Raw genomic sequence first — 16,868 nt, 5'->3', positions numbered from 1 at the left:
TTTTTAAATATGTTTTGATTTCAACTCATACTCGTTTCGAATGGGTATGATGATTTTTTATATTACATATATAAAAGATGCGACAGTTAAAAAAAATATGCAAGAATATTTTCCATAGACATATAATTCTCTACTTCCGAATCTAAAACTTTAAGCCGTAAACTCGTTTGTAGGTAGAAGTGCTGACTGATGAATCGGATTTTAATTGTCATGACGATATGAACATGTGCAATAAAAGCATCACAAAAGACTTAAAGACTGATTTAAATTTGCATGCGCCAGACAGTTACACTGTGTTCTCAAGGTGCAGCACCTGAGCCAAATGAACCAGAACTTCACTTCATACAAAACTGCTGGTAAAAGTGTGTGTGTGTGTGTGTGTGTGTGTGTGTGTGTGTGATGATTCTGAAACTGAGACTGAAACTGTGACACAAACTGCCACCATCTCATGTCGTGACAGAAAACAGGACTTCAGTTTTAAACCGGTGTTTAACCATCAGACGGGTGAAAATCAGACGAGGGGAAACACCGAGCAAACACCCACAGCAGGAGGTCAGAGCTCAGAAAGCTTGTGTGTGTAAATATGTGATATATGAACATGTATGTATTGTATTTCTTTGTTCCCTCTCGTCTCTGAGCCTCAACATGAACCACAGACGACTCAGAGCTTCCTGACCGGCCCGTGACACCGACTCTCTGCTCATCTATAATGGCAGGAAACAACAAGAGCCAGCTCTGTGAGCACAGAGCAGCACCTCCATTATACACACACACAATACACTATTACTGTAAGTACATGGTGTGCAGTGCTGCTCCATTATGTCCACATAATTACTGAGCATTTAGTCAGGAATCAGAGCTGGGAGGCTTCAACTCCAGCTCTGATTCTGTAGCTTCAGAACCTGGGAGGATGTGGTCTCTTTGGTTTCGGTGTCGCTCTGAGACAAAGCGGCAGTCCCCTCCGACAGAACCGGTTGAGTGATCAGAGCCCGTATTCACAAAACAACTTAAGGCTACAAGAAGCTGAACTTGCTGATTGAGGAGAAACTCCGTCCTGACTTTAGGACTCCTAGAGTAATTCACAAAGTCACTTAGCGCTAAAAGCAGCTCCCAAGTCTGGGAGAAGTTAGAAGTCGAGGCGAGGACTCCTAACTCACTAAGACCAAATCACAAAGAATCGTTAAAGGTTTTGGAAACTTTGAATTAGCTAATAGATTAGCTCAGGTATTTAGCTTCTTCATTTAGCCTCTCCGTGACACTCTGGGCCTTAAGTGCTGGAAAAACCAGCGTCGTGGAGAGGCTAACAGGAGAAGCTAAATGATCAAGCTAATCAATAAGCTAATAGGAAAAGCAGCTGGAAAAAGATGGATTAATCGTTCATTTATAAATTCCTGTTTTTAATGTCTGTTAAAATATGAATTGAAGGAAATGCGTCATTACTTTTTCTGTGACGTCTCTGCTCCTCCACACTACTTTTGTAAACATCACCTAATCCGATGTTGCGCATGTGTTTTCACCGGCACAGACGGTCTTTCATCAACCAATCGCTGTGGTTCTTGTAAACGAGCTCGTCCATGAAACTCATTTAAAGCAACAGAGTCGAACTCTCAGCTCTGCGCTTTTAATTTTTCCTCAGTAACAGTTGGTCTCAGCAGCTTTGTGAAGAGGATTCAGGAGGAAACTTTAACTTAGTCACTTTCAGCGAGACTTAGGAGAACTCTTCACGGTCAGATAAATGCTTCGTGAACACGGCAGCTGACGTGCAGTATGACGCTGTGGTTACCAGGCCGTAGGCGGTGCTCCTCTCGTGTTCCTCTGTGATGTCGGCGACGTAGGCGAAGATCACCGAGAAGGTCACGGCGAAGATCCCTGAGACTGAGATCAGAGCGAAATACCACCTGCACAGACAGACAGACAGGAAACACCAAATCAGATCATTCACACTGTAACACAGGGAAACGTTTCTTTCAAAGCAAACAGCCTTTTCACGCCGTCTTCTGACATATGGGCTCAACATAACCTTGAAAATGAAAACTCCAGCTGCTGGGACACAGTGTGGTGTCTGCATTTACACTGTTGTATTATGTTGCCACGGTGAGACGCTTGGAGAGCAGGTAAAGTTACAGGTACAGGAAGTGCTCAAATGCTTACTAGTTTCCAGGTTTTAAGATGGCCAGAAGTGTTTCTACAGAACATTATGATGTCACAGTGAAGTTGACCTTCAACCTTTTGGATATAAAATGTCATCACTTCATCATTTTATCCTATTAGACAATTGTGTTAAAGTGTGTCATGATTAGTGAATGAATTCTTGACTTATGGCCAAAAATGTGTTTTGTGTGGTCACAGTGACCTTTGACCTTTGACCACCAAATTCTAATCAGTTCATCTTTAAGTCCAAGTGAATGTTTGTGCCAAATTTGAAGAAGTTCCCTCAAGGTGCTCCTGCGAGATCTTCGGGTACAGACTGGTCATCAGGAGAAGCGTGGTGCTCCTGTCGCTTTAAAGCTGCATTAGGTAAAATGTCAAAATAAAAGTCCAGAGTTCCTGCAGTGTCTGATTCACACTCGTGTTTTGTTGCAGTGGTCCAGAACTTTCTTTCGACCTTTAGAACTGAACTGAGGGTTTGTGAAACATGAAGCATAAACCATGTGACTGATCTCAGGCTCGGCATCAGCTGATCTCAGTCTGCAGCCTGAGGTGAGACAGCTTCATCTTAAACTGGAGCTACTTTCACTGTGAACGAAGACGCTGCAGTGAAAACATGTTTCCCGTCTGATGAGAGCAAAGCTGATCTGGATAACGTGTCTTTGTGTGTTCGGGGTTAACATGTTTGCTGCCAGACAGGCTGTTCTCAGCGAGCACGCTCACATGAACATCATGTGACTGGTCAGACTCCAGCAGAGTGAACCAGGCTGCTGCAGACCTGCAGCTCACCATTAGCCTCATATTTGATTTGTTCTGTTCTCTAAGAAACAAGAGACCCAGAGTCCACAGTGATGCCTTCAAGAGTCTCTTTTTGTCTGATCAACCTATTCAGTTTACTGTGACAGGAAATAGAGGAGAGCAGTTTACGATCAATCATTAACTGAACGGCTGTCCAGTAATTTTGTGTCCATTGTTTAATCATCGCAGCTCTACTGGTGTCACACATGCCTCTGTTTGGATTCACTCCTCTTCACTTCACTACATACAACCGTCATGTGCATTAGTTCCTACTGTTTGTACTGGCAACTGAACGCCACATCACACAGACTCAAACACACACTCACTCACCAGGGGCTGATCCTCATGAAGGGGATGGGGGCACAGGTGAAGAAGACCGTCATGAGGAGGAAGGACTTCCTGCCCCAGATGTCTGACAGCGCACCAATCAGAGGAGCTGACAGGAAGGACAGGAAACCCTGCACAGGTCCAGACACAGAGAGACGTCAGTGAGAAAGAGGGTGGGAAACCCAAACCCGGTTCTAGGCTAGAACCGGGTTCCTCTGGACAAATAAAGGTTCATGTGTTTGTCACCAGAACAATAATTTTAACATATGTTTGTGAATCATATCTTTTTATTTAGTAAATACACCAACATGTGTGACAGCAGCTCTCTGTCACTTTATTTCCTTTCATGAGGTTTTACATCCTGTCACCACCTGTTCCTCTTTTATCATCCGTGAAATGTTTGGCGTCATTTTGTCCTCCTCTGTTTAAATCACTGTTCATTTCCTGTTGTTGTCTTTTATTTTGAAGTGTGCGTCGATGCTGTGACAGAGGTCTCACCTTCACTCCGTGAACCAGGCCGTTGATCAGGAAGGTGTGCTGAGGAAACGTCTCATGGAGGACCTGAAACCACAACAACAGAAGACGAAGAAGATGGTGACTAAAAATACAAACGCGTATGTACCGCTTTAAATAACACACACACACGTGACACACACTGTGCTTCTTTCGCTCATGAGACGCAGACTGTGATACAGCAGCACCCAGACCTGCAGAGTCCGGCTGCTGAAGGACAAACGGACGAGGACAGATCGGGACAGACTGTCCTCTGACTGAGGCTCCACGCTGCAGGAGACACACTGAGCCACACAGGTGAGACACTGAGCCACACAGGTGAGACACATGCACGTCTGCTTAGTGATCCAGGTCAGATGTTTTACACGGGTCTCAGTTTCATCTGTGTCCAGTACAGAGACTGGTCCAAGACGGGAATGTCAATGATTGATAGATTATCGATTAACTGTCGTTTATAAATTAATTTGTTTAAAAATATATAAAGCTGGGGCGGTGGGAGGGCAAGGGGCTGGATATAACATGAGCATTTCAAGTTTATGTTTTTTCTGTAATGTGCTGCGATGACTCCCAAAAACCAATAAAATATATTCACACAAAAAAAAAAAAAAAAATCAACCAACAACTGGGGCTGGATTGAAAATAATAATTTTAAAAAATTGATTGTCGGATCAAAATCGATTTTCATTTGAATAATCGGATATTAATTCATTAAATCCAGATACTGATATTTTAATATTTGCCTTTTACAGTCTCCTGTGGACGTGTGAAGCAACAGTCTCCTGCTGTATTCAGACTCACATTACAACCATGATGAGCAGTGGTGCATGTTTATGACCTTCTGCAGGTACAATGAAGCTTCAACAGTTATTTATTCACTGCGATTAACTGTTCTGAGTGACACGTGGAAAACATGGAACAGCAAAAATCTATTGCTTTTTATTATTTGCAACTTTATTGTCAGCTGTTTTGTCCATGCTGGGATCCCGTACAAATGAGGACTCAGTGAGTCCAGTGATCCGATTGGTCGGTAGTCGGGCAGGTTTTGATCTGACCCTCCGATAACCCACTGATCTGGCTTCATGGTTCAGGCCTGACACACTCAGCTGGTGATGTGTGTTGATGTTGATGTGGATGAGGTGTGTGTGTGTGTGTGTGTGTGTGTGTGTGTGTGTGTTTACTCACTTTCAGCATGGGCGTGGTCAGCAGCCCCCAGGCGAAGAACTCCAGGAAGATCACCACCACCGCGTGACTCACTCTGGCTCGGCCTCGGACGGGCTGCGGCGGGAAAAGAGCCAGAAACATTAACTATTCATCTGTGGGAATTAACTCACTTCCTGTAGCTTCTGATAAAAGGAAAGACTTCTACTGCTCTCCACCATTACACCTCCTACCAGCAGTCTGTCCATACAGCTACATCAGGGATCTGACCTCTGACCTCTCCGCTGTTTTCTATCACTGTTCTCATTTCAAGATTCAATGGATAAGGGAGTCAGAAAAGCAACAAGAAGCCAGAAGAAGCTGTAGTCATGGATACACAGCTACAGAATGTGCACATATATACATATATATATATACACAGTCTGTAAATGCACCAGTTATAAGTTACTGAATATAAGATTAAAATGACAAAGTTATGAAGATCATGTATAAGCATGCAGAGCAATAATAAATGAAGAAAGGCCCTTAATACAACATTGATGTATCACGCACTCTTTTAAAACTTGAGTTATAAAAAATCTCAAATTGCTGATAAAGTTTATTCTGGGTTTTCTGAACAAAGTCCAGAAACCAGGATGTTGGGTCTGTTTTCTGTTTCTGATACAGACACAGGAAGTCAACAAGGCTTCAACCTCAAGTTACACTATTTAAAAACACAATCACATGGTCAGGTGGTGTAGGTCTGTGTCTGAAATCACCCTCGAGTTACTGTGTAGACCACCACATCTCCTGCACACCTTTTCATTTTAGTGTAGAAAAAAAAAAAAATACACAAACACACACATGAGCAGACAAAATTTAAAAAACTAAATTCTTCCGGCGCAATTTTATCTGCTAAAACGGTGACCTGCAATTGCTGATTACCTTAACTATTGGTTAATCTACAGATTTTCTCAGTTAATCGATCAGTCATTTTTAGTTTTCTCTATAAAATGCATGTATTTATTTATTTATTTACAAGGATAGCCCCTTGAGATGTCCCATCTCATTTTCGAGGGCTTCCTTACAGATGATACAAAACTAAACACAAAAACGACATCATAGTAGGAAATCATAATAAAGGTAAATACAACACAAGACTATACAAGACAATTAGACGCAGAGACAACCACACTCATACACTGCTCCCATAGTCACTCCCCTTCCAGCCCATACCATAATCAGAAACAATCAGTGAACCATCTGCGAAAATACAACTGCAAGGTGACAAGAATGCACATACATATAATAAACAGCATAAGGGAGAAATATTATAGTATAAAATATTAATATATAGTATAAAATATTAAAAAATAAAAATGCACATCATGGTTTCCCACATCCTGAGGTAACATATTTCTTAAACTCATTTTATAGACTTCCTTTTATGTGATGTCGTCTTTTTATTGTCTCCATACCGACCTTTTATAGCTTTTACTGTGTTTTCGTGCGACATCCGCTCCCTCCAATTGTTCTTATTTTTATTGAGGCATTTTGTTTGTCCTGCCTCTGTAACTCGACCATATCTCTGTCCAGCTTTTGACCATCATTGCTTGTGATTCGTTTGTCAAAGCACTTTGTAAACTCTGTTTTTAAATGTGCTATATAAATAAAGTTATTATTACTATTGTAATATATAGTTTTCAGATATTCAGTTTATTATGACAAATGCATTAAGTCTTAACGACGGGTTGAGAGAAGCTGGAAAGACAATTAATCAATTATCAAAATAGCTGCTGATTATTTTCTTGGAGAACTACTAATGACTGAGTGACTAACTTTCAGTTATATTCATTTTTATTAATTATTCTTTATTATATAGACAAAGTGATTAATCGAATAATCAACTGTCAGATTAATCAATTATGAAAATAGTGATTAGTTGCAGCACTAATTCACAGTCATCAGTGACACTACACGTGAAATTAATGTGGTGTAGCTTCACTACATTGAACTGAACAGGGAGCAGAGACCAGGTCATTCCTACATGTTGTGTTGAGACTCTGAAACAGACCCTGACTTTATTTTATCTGTCACTTTCACAATAAGTCACATTAGAGCTGAGCAGTGCTGTACAGTAAGATTCACCTGTGTTACCTACTGATTAGTCTCTAACAGTAATCAGCTGGGTGAAGTCAGTGCTCGTCTCCCTTGCACAGAGAGCTGCAAACCGATCTCAGTTCAGAAATCTGTCAAATTAACGTGAAGTCAAAATGACGTCACTTTGGAGCTGAGATCATCATTCATCTGGAACAATTTCACAGCTTCTGAGTTAGTTATCACATAAACACAAAAAGTATTCTCTAATCTCTTAGATTAGATTAGTTTTGTATTATCGTTTATTTATGTAAACTGAATATCAGTTGGACAAAACAAGATACCTGAAGACGTCAGCTGGGACTCTGGGAACTTGATTAAAAAGAAAAATGATAAATAATCGACTGAAAATAATAAGACTCTTTGGATGTGAGGCTGAACCAACAAACAGTCCAGTGGAATGTTTTGTTTGGACAACACCTGGATTAATGATATGACTCTTTCCGCACATATGTTGCCTTCTCTGAAAGTCATACCCCATATTAATTACTTTACAAGCTAAAGTTTTACAGTAGAAGCCTTACAGGTAGCACAGAACTGCACTGTTTTAAAGATAACACACAAATTTATACAGTCAACACTGATCCATCCTGCTGTTGTGTTTGCCTTTGTCAACAAACACAGCAGCCTTTAATTAACTATCTGTTGATTATTAACTTTTACCTTAAGAAAGAACTAGTTAACTACATTTCTACTCTACTACATCCATTTGACAACTTGTTACATGTTGTTTTAACAAATTAGGATTTCTGGCATATGAAAAGCTGATAAAATATGATACTTTTCTATACATTTATGTTTACATATAATTTACTGGACCGGAAAAAGTTAGTCAATTAACTGGAAACTATTCTTATAATTGTAAAAGTAATTTATATCGTTCCTCTATATAAATAAAAGCCCAATTTGATGCTTCCAGCTTCTGACACGTTAGGCTATGCTGCTTTTCCTTTAACTGATTTGAATAATTAAGGTCCAGTCTGTTGACTGGAAGCTGTCACTTTGAGCTCGGGAGAAATTCATGAGATTTTCTCAATATTCTGAACTATTACAAATCAATTAATGTATTGATCAATGGAGAAAACAATCAGCAGATTCATCCATAATGAAAATGATCATTGGTTGCAGTTCTGTACAACATAATTAGCTCCACCAGTAAAAATGATGCTGTTACTTTCATGCATGAGTAATGATGAACTGATGATGTAATGAACAACAGTGTAACAGTCACAGGAGACATTTTTCAGCACTTTTGGTAATTTACGTACATTTTCCTGATTCTATTTACATACTCTTATTTACATAACATTTTCAATGCAGGACTCGTACTCGTAATGAAGTACTTATACAGTGTAGTGTTAGTACTTTTATTTTGGTACTTCTTCCACCACTAACAAAGTATCTCCAGGTAACATCTCAATACTAAACTTCCAATACCTGAACAGAGAGTGACAGCTAATGTTTGACCCCGTGAAACTAACCGTTAATTGTTATTGTTTACCTAAAGTAAACTTGACCTAACTAGCTTACGAAAGAACTAGTTAGCTGGTTTAAGTTTAGTAAAACGGAAGTGTTGCCTCACAGTCTAGCTAACCCTGTGAATTAGCTCCTAGCGTTAATTTACGGCTAACGACGCCAAACAAATTACCGTAGCATCTCTAATGTGTTACGACTGTGTGTTGCTGACGGTCCAGGGGCTGCTAGCTGTTTATGTTTCTTTTTAAATGGACGTTTCCGTGCCGACCAGCATTAGCCGACCGTGCTAACCGAGCCAGCTAGCGCACCGCTTACCGAGCTCCGGACCAACATGATGTCGTTGGCCTCGGTCGCTGTTTTCTCCCGGTTCATCTCACATCTTGCCGTAACGATGCTCACATCAAGTCCGCGTTGCCCGGCATCCTCCTGAGGGTTCTCCGTCTCTTCCAGGGTGTCCCGCTGCGTGGATTGTGACTACGTTTCTGCTGCGCTATCATGGACTTCGACTACAGTGGGCTCACAACCGGAGCGGTAAACTGTGGCGGGGGCTCGGCTTTCGTTTTTACCTAAATTCCTCAGCTCTGATTGTAATTTAACAATTTGTCGCGTTGTTTTATTCATCACAGTCTCCCGGGTGGGCGGCGGTTACCTCGCGTTCGTCAAATATAGTTTAAAAGAGACAACACCGCCCCAATGGGTCGTTCCTCTTCTCAAATCGAACGCGTTTTCCCCCGGCGCGTGGTGCTAGCAGTTCCCAGATCAGCTTATAGTCGTGTTCGAATCTCCATTACTCAGTTCATAGCTAAAAGATCTGACTCTGGATCAGCACAGACGTTAATAGTAACTCATTATCTTTGTATCCAGTAAGTAGCGCGCCGCCTGCTGAGCCGCTGTCCGCACTACAATGCAGTGAGTGTTTTATTAACTTATCGTTGTGTGCAACGCGCGGTGTCATTATGTTTAATGTCTCAGCGCACAGCAAAGACCAAATACTGTTCGTATTTTAACGGTTGCGCTGTCACGGCTCCGCCTGTGAGAAAAACAGGTCAACAGACAGTCTCGGTATTTGGCAGGAAGAGCCAGCGGCAAACCGCGCTGCCAACACTCTGCTGGAACACTATTTAGCAAGAGGGAGAAAGGCGGGACTCGGCGGTGCAAGAATTTTTGGCTTCAATGCAAACCTGCACAACAACCAGCGTCAAGACAGCTAGCGTAATACATCGCACATCCGGCCAGCGTTTTTCAAAATAAAAGCGTGTTCACAAGTTCTGACACAACTGGCAGGATGTTTTCAGATTTGACGGATTGAAGATTATGTATGAATATAACAGTTTCTTTTAAATTCTGTGTAAATGTGACTTCGCCTTGAACACTTTTTTTTCAAGCAACCGAATTTTAGTTACCAGATGGGTATCCTGTTTTCCCTAAAGTAAATATAAAAGCTGCTGCCTGCTACTATATTTTTGTTATCCTGATTGTCCAAGTCTGCTATGTTGCTTATGTATACATGCATGTCGGCCTGTCTGAGCTTTCATCAACTTTTAACTGTTAAAGGGTTTTTTGGGGAATGTGTCCTTGTCCGCTTTGGGGTCTAAGAGCAGAGGGTGTTGTACAGATGTTAAACCCCTTGAGACAAATGTGTGATTTGTGAGATTTGGCTACATAAATAAAATCTAATTTGACTAGTAATAACTGTATACAAGTATCTGTTAATCTGCCAGTGATTTTCTAGATCAATCAATAATATTGTTTGTTCTTTAAAATTTCAGAAAATAATAAAATTCCAAGTCCAAGACAAATGATTTTGAAATGCCAATCAAAAACACAAAGATCTTGTTGCATAAGAAAATATGTGCAGCAAATCGTCACAATTTGAAGTTTGGACAAGCTATTGTGCAACTTGAAAAATAGCTCAAACAATTACTTGATTAATGCAATAGTTTTAGATACGTTTTGCGATAAGTGACTAATGGATAACTAACTTGTTTTTAGATATACAGACAGATACAGTGAAGTAAATGAAACGCAACAAACAAGATGGAAAACAAATAAACCAAAATGAAAACCAACAACAATCTTCACTTTGTCCAAACTTCAATTTAACCAGAAAAACCTCAGTAAAATTAAAAAAGATTTTTTTAAGTGTCCTGGCCACGATAGGCAGAAATAAGAACTTAGTTACAGGAAAACCATATAAGATAGATAGGTAACAAACAAACACAAATCAGAATCATAAATAAATACAAAAGAAATTTGAAAAAAAAACGCATTGCATCAAAATTCGCGCTTTTATTTTGAAGCCTCCGCCGCCTCGTTTCCGCCCGCCCTCCATCTTGGCGCAGTTAACTTGACGCAGTGGAGAACCAAACGGAGGCAGAGCGGATCAATTTGGAGCCACGGCGGTTGATCGGGATTATGCGGCGACACTGATTGCTGTATCGGTAAGAAACTGCGGCCTCTCGCACCGTCGACCGAGCCGTTTACCGGGCTGTTTGTCCGCTTCGACGTTTTACCGCAAAGCAGCTAGTTTAGCGCCAGTGTTTTTCTGCTAACAGACCTCCCCTTTCCCTTTGTTCGCTTGCGCCTTTTTTTTTTTTTTTTTTTTGCACCGATGCGGGTTTTGTAAATACTGGCGCAACATGGCCGCCGTCTGGGGGCCGTTAACCAATTACCTGTGCGCATATTTTAAAAATGTAACAGAGTAACCAGCGGGGCGGGTAGTACGGTGGTCAGTTAGTGAGGAGGGTAAACTGTGACCTCTGGCTGGTTATCTTCATCATCATCATCATCTTCATCATCATCATCATCAGCCACAACAACCAGCAACTCTTCACCACAACTGTTGTGTTAAGTGGAAACACATGAATCAAACCCTGCTCGTTTTAATGTGACCTGCAGACTTTAAAGTGATGTCCACTCACAAACACGTACTGTGCAGTGTGTGTGTGTGTGTGTGTGTGTGCGTGCACGCGCATTATTAGTCTGTAAATACAAGAACAATGTGGGGGGGAAGAAATGCAGAGAATGCAGGACACAGGAAGAAACGCTGAGCTGACAGAGCTCTGTGTTGTGTTTGGGTTTAGGATGCAGAGTTTTCTGTCTGTCTGCTGTCAGGTAAACTCAGGTGAGCTCACTGCAGTTTGGTCAGGTGTTGATGTGTTTAGTGAAGTCAGGAGAGCTGTACGTCTCAAACTGCTGAAAGAGCTCTGACTGTAGTTTCCTCAAAGACGGAAAGGCCTTTGAAGTTATTAGAAAGTCTTAACTTTCATGTCCTGAAGTCTGTGTAGCCACTCGAGCTACTTACAGAATGTGTTTGTGTGGAAAATCCCCAGCGCTGCTGTTCACAACCTCTGATTTGATGTGAAACATATATGCAGATCTTAGACACATTAGTTCTTTTTAATTGATCATTCCATCCATCAATCCATCAATCCCTATTCTACGGTGGCTGACAAGGGCAAACACACCGCGACGGTCCAAAACACTTTGCATTAGGAGAAACGTGCCGCAAATTCAGAAGCGATGCAGATTCCAAAACACATGGAAATACAAAACAAATACAAGAACGGAAACAACGAGCTGCAGGAAATAAAAACAAAAACATGAACAACAAACACAAATACAGAAACGATGCAACAACAAAAACACAGAACAAGTGCAACAGAAAAGATGCTGCAGATCCAGACAACAGAACAGCTCCAGGCCTCTAGGGGGAGCTCTCAGTGGAACACCCATAGACTGGATATAAGCTAACGCTAACGCTTGCCACGTTATCTGTCGCTCTTTTATAACATTGTTAAAACTACAGCCAAATGTAAAAAAAAGAACGCAAACCTTTTTATGTTGCCTCTTCTTTCTCCTCACACTCGCTCTCGTTTGGTCCAGGGTCAAAGGTCAGGTCTTGGTCTGGCCGCTTAGGTTGAAGCTAAAGCTAATGCTCAAGTTGTTTCACTTAGAGCTCCCCCTAGAGGCCTGGAGCTCTTCCGCTGTGTCGTCTGGATCTGCAGCGTTTTTTCTGTTGCATTTGTTTTGTGTGTTATTGTTGTTGCATCGTTTCTGTATTTGCAGCATGTTTGAAGTTCATGTTTTTCTTTTAACTTCCTGCAGCATGTTTTTTCATTTGCAACATGTTTCTGTTCTTGTATTTGTTTTTGAATCTGCATCGTTTATGAATTTGCAGCTCTTTTCTCTTTGTGGCAGAGTTTTGGCCTTTGCAGCAGGTTTGCCCTTGTCAGCCACCGTACTGTTCAGATGCAGGTCGAGCTTAATGATTAAATAATTGTATTATTAGGAATTTTTGTTTCAAGTAGCAGGGAAGTGCAAAAAACAAAAAATCGTAGTTACTGGATGCAACTTCAGTTCTGTGAAGGAGTTTACCAATCGTGAAGCCTGTCAGAGGGCGGAGCAGGTACCAAACAATGTGGTGTGAAGGTGAGTCAATTCATGCACTTTGTTTTTACCTGCTGCATGAAGAGTATTTTTAAAAGATATTTGTCGTACTTTGACTCGTATGCAAGGACGTAGGTTTGCATATGGACGGTAGGGACTTGTCCCTTGATGAGGAAACAGGCTCATCTTCAGGGTTTAAGATGATAGTGTGATTAAATATATGCTATATTTATGCTATATATACCTATTCAGATCTTAACTTGTAAGTTATTATAACACAAGAAAGTTTTAGTCTTTGATCTGTTGCTGTTAGATTTATTTAAATATAAGGACTAAATATAAAAGTCAATTTACTCCAAAAGTTTTAAAGCGACGTGAGAAACATAGTTCAGATTAGAGTTGAATCAATCAGTCAAATAATTAGTCAACGACTTTGATTTTGGAGTTAATGATGTTGTTTTCAAGTATCTCTCAAACAGTGTCTGAGCAGAAACATGCTGCTTCTCTGTTGAACTCAAGATGTTTGACTGAACAAACCAACACATTTCATCATTTGATTCATATTTTTTGCGATTAATTAAATGATTAGTCAACTAATCATTTCAGCTGCAGGCCTGGATATTTAATCGACTTTCTGTTTCCTGTCTGTGGATCACCTGGTTTCGGCTCCTCGTGACACTTTTTGATTTTGGCTGCCTCAGGGTTTGAAGCAGCTCTGCTAAGACTCAGATCCAGGACGGATCCGGCCCAGCGTCGGCGTGCTGTAGGAAACACTCAGACACAGTTATGTTCTTTTATTGGGTGTGATTAAGGCTGTACGATATGCGAAGTGGGAATTATTGTTTTTTTCATTTAATTTTCACTGGAAAAAAAATATAAAAGTGACGATGATGTGATTGTTGTTGTTCTTGTACCGAACAAACATGTTTCCTCTACGTCAGGAGAATATGATCTGTAGGCCGGGGCGTCTCTGTAGCACCACAACACTGATGCTGCTAACACTGCACAACGATGTTGAGACACATTTTACCTGCATCAAAAGAATTGCAGCTCCTGCGATTTGGATGTTGCACTTGGAAATATTGCGATTTTCAATGAATCGTTCAGCCCTAGGTGTGATGATGATGATGATGATGCTGAGAGGAGCAGATCTTCCTCCTCCTTCCTCGGTCTGGTTGAACCCGGCCTGATCGTGGTGTAGTGTTACTGCAGCATGTTGTGATCAGCAGCAGCAGCAGGTCTGTGTGTGTGTGTGTGTGTGTGTGTGTGTGTGGTTTGTGTTGCAGTTGTGGTGGTTGTTGTTGTGCAGCTCTGCAGAACTCATCTGTGTTTATCTGTTGTTTTATCAGAACGAAGCTGTAAACATGGGGAGTGAGTTTCGGAGGGAATCATCCTGTTGACATGGTTTCAGTGCCGCTGTGTGTCTGTGCTGCTGTTGTTGTGTCTGTGACCTTGTAAGACAGAAATATTTCTCTGGTTATCAGGGGATTTTCCCTCTGCTGCTGCTGCTGCTGCTGGATTAAAGTTTATCCTGATTTTTACTGACAGTTTGGTTTTTGTCTTCAGACAGTAAATCAGTGAGAACACAGTTATTATTCACACGCTGCGTTCAGTGACCTTTTAATGTGGAAATATCTGTTCTTATGGATTCTATTGAGCTTCAAAGAGACGAGGCCACAAACAAGGAATTTACATCAAGTTCATGATAAGAAATAAACTCATACAGTGATATTCAGAATACAGGGACAGGAAAACAGCTGATTGATTCTGTCCTTGTTGTCAGCCGTGAATTGATTAATCAGAAAATTGTTAATTAATTTAAAACCATTTTGTATGCAAAATGTCCCTGTTTGTCGACGTGTGGAAACAAACTGAACAAAACATTTTTCATTCTTCTTCTTTAACATATGATAGTTATTTTTCTTTTATTATCTTCCTATAATTCTTTTATTAATTGTATCTTAGCAGATTAATAATAATGAAATGATTAAAATCCAGGGCGGCACCAATTATTTTCATTATGGATTAATCTGCTGATTCTTTTTTAATTAATCGTTTGAACAATAAAATAATCATAGAAGAAGATTCAGAGAATAATCACGAGTCTCGTAACTGAGCTCTGACTTCATGTTGAGGCTCTGGCTCAAGACCTGTAGACATGTTCAGTATGTCCAAGTCACATTAATTGATTGTTATGTAATTGATATTATAGCATTTATTATATTATTACATATTATTGTTTGTGTCATTAAAAATGTCTTTAAAAGTGTGAAATTTAATCAGATAAAACCCAGTCTGTCAGTTGTTTAAAGAAAGAGACGCCAGGAAGAGAGAGGGCAGGAAGAGAGAGAGCAGGAAGAGGGAGGGCAGGAATAAGGAGCAGGAAGAGGGAGGGCAGGAAGAGAGAGGGCAGGAAGAAAGAGGGCAGGAAAAGAGAGGGCAGGAAGTGAGATGGCCTGGAACAGAGAGGGCAGGAAGAGGGAGGGCAGGGAGAGAGAAGGCAGGAAGAGGGAGGGCAGGAAGAGAGAGGGCAGGAAGAGAGATGGCAGGAAGAGGGAGCAGGAAGAGAGAAGGCAGGAAGAGAGAGGCCAGGAAGATAGAGGCCAGGAAGAGAGATGGCAGGAAGAGAGAGGCCAGGAACAGAGAGGGCAGGAAGAGAGAGGGCAGGAAGAGAGAGGGCAGGAATAGGGAGGGCAGGAAGAGGGAGGGCAGGAATAGGGAGCAGGAAGAGAGATGCCAGGAAGAGGGAGGGCAGGAAGAGGGAGCAGGAAGAGAGAAGGCAGGAAGAGAGAGGCCAGGAAGATAGAGGCCAGGAAGAGAGATGGCAGGAAGAGAGAGGCCAGGAACAGAGAGGGCAGGAAGAGAGAGGGCAGGAAGAGAGAGGGCAGGAATAGGGAGGGCAGGAAGAGAGAGAGCAGGAAGAGAGAGAGCAGGAAGAGAGAGGGCAGGAAGAGAGAAGGCAGGAAGAGAGAGGCCAGGAAGAGAGATGGCAGGAAGAGAGAGGCCAGGAAGAGAGAGGCCAGGAACAGAGAGGGCAGGAAGAGAGAGGGCAGGAAGAGAGAGGGCAGGAAGAGAGAGAGCAGGAAGAGAGAGAGCAGGAAGAGAGAGGGCAGGAATAAGGAGCAGGAAGAGGGAGGGCAGGAAGAGGGAGGGCAGGAAGAGGGAGAGCAGGAAGAGAGAGAGCAGGAAGAGAGAGGGCAGGAATAAGGAGCAGGAAGAGGGAGGGCAGGAAGAGGGAGGGCAGGAAGAGGGAGGCCAGGAATAGGGAGCAGGAAGAGGGAGGGCAGGAAGAGGGAGGCCAGGAAGAGGGAGGGCAGGAAGAGGGAGGGCAGGAATAGGGAGCAGGAAGAGGGAGGGCAGGAAGAGGGAGGGCAGGAAGAGGGAGGGCAGGAAGAGGGAGGGCAGGAAGAGAGAGGGCAGGAAGAGAGAGGGCAGGAAGAGAGAGAGCAGGAAGAGAGAGAGCAGGAAGAGAGAGGGCAGGAAGAGGGAGGCCAGGAATAGGGAGCAGGAAGAGGGAGGGCAGGAAGAGGGAGGCCAGGAATAGGGAGCAGGAAGAGGGAGGGCAGGAAGAGGGAGGGCAGGAATAGGGAGCAGGAAGAAACAGGGTAGGAAGTGATAGATCAGGAAGAGAGAGCTGCATTAGTTGATCAATGAATTAGTTGACGGATAGAAAATTGACCTATTAAGTGTGTGTGTGTGTGTGTGTGTGTGTGTGTGTGTGTGTGTGTGTGTTTTCCTTCCTCAGGCTGAACACACTGTTTTCCTCATCGAGTCCATCAGCTGCGGTGTCGCCTCATTCTCCAGGTGTTAGTCTGTACCCGGCCCATATGCAGCCTGTCCGGGGCCTGGTCTAATCCCTGGTGCTCCTTCTCTCCCACCACCTCCTCCTCCCTCCTTTCCCTACCCTCCTCCCCCCTGCCCCC

At 42.2% G+C, this 16,868-nt stretch overlaps 1 protein-coding gene across 1 annotated transcript in view; it reads right to left on the bottom strand.

Moving 5' to 3' along the window:
• Positions 1 to 9,518, bottom strand: part of LOC111649801 (solute carrier family 71 member 1-like) — a gene marked incomplete at its 3' end in the record, with an annotated part of 16,541 nt that extends 7,023 nt beyond the window's left edge. The window contains exons 1-5 of the mRNA XM_023399494.2: positions 8,872 to 9,518; positions 4,969 to 5,061; positions 3,772 to 3,834; positions 3,277 to 3,404; positions 1,784 to 1,898 (exon numbers count right to left, since the gene is read on the bottom strand). Of these exons, the coding sequence (XP_023255262.1) occupies positions 1,784 to 1,898; positions 3,277 to 3,404; positions 3,772 to 3,834; positions 4,969 to 5,061; positions 8,872 to 8,928 (456 nt within the window). The remainder of the gene's footprint in view (positions 1 to 1,783; positions 1,899 to 3,276; positions 3,405 to 3,771; positions 3,835 to 4,968; positions 5,062 to 8,871) is intronic.
• Between the last annotated feature and the right edge of the window lie 7,350 nt (positions 9,519 to 16,868).

The sequence above is a fragment of the Seriola lalandi genome, unplaced genomic scaffold, assembly GCF_002814215.2.
Source record: "Seriola lalandi dorsalis isolate HSWRI2012SDOR001 ecotype SW California unplaced genomic scaffold, Sedor1 jcf7180002052021, whole genome shotgun sequence".
Lineage (NCBI taxonomy): Eukaryota > Metazoa > Chordata > Actinopteri > Carangiformes > Carangidae > Seriola > Seriola lalandi.
Note: the sequence above shows the minus strand (reverse complement) of the source record. Positions and strands in the feature narration are given on the sequence as shown.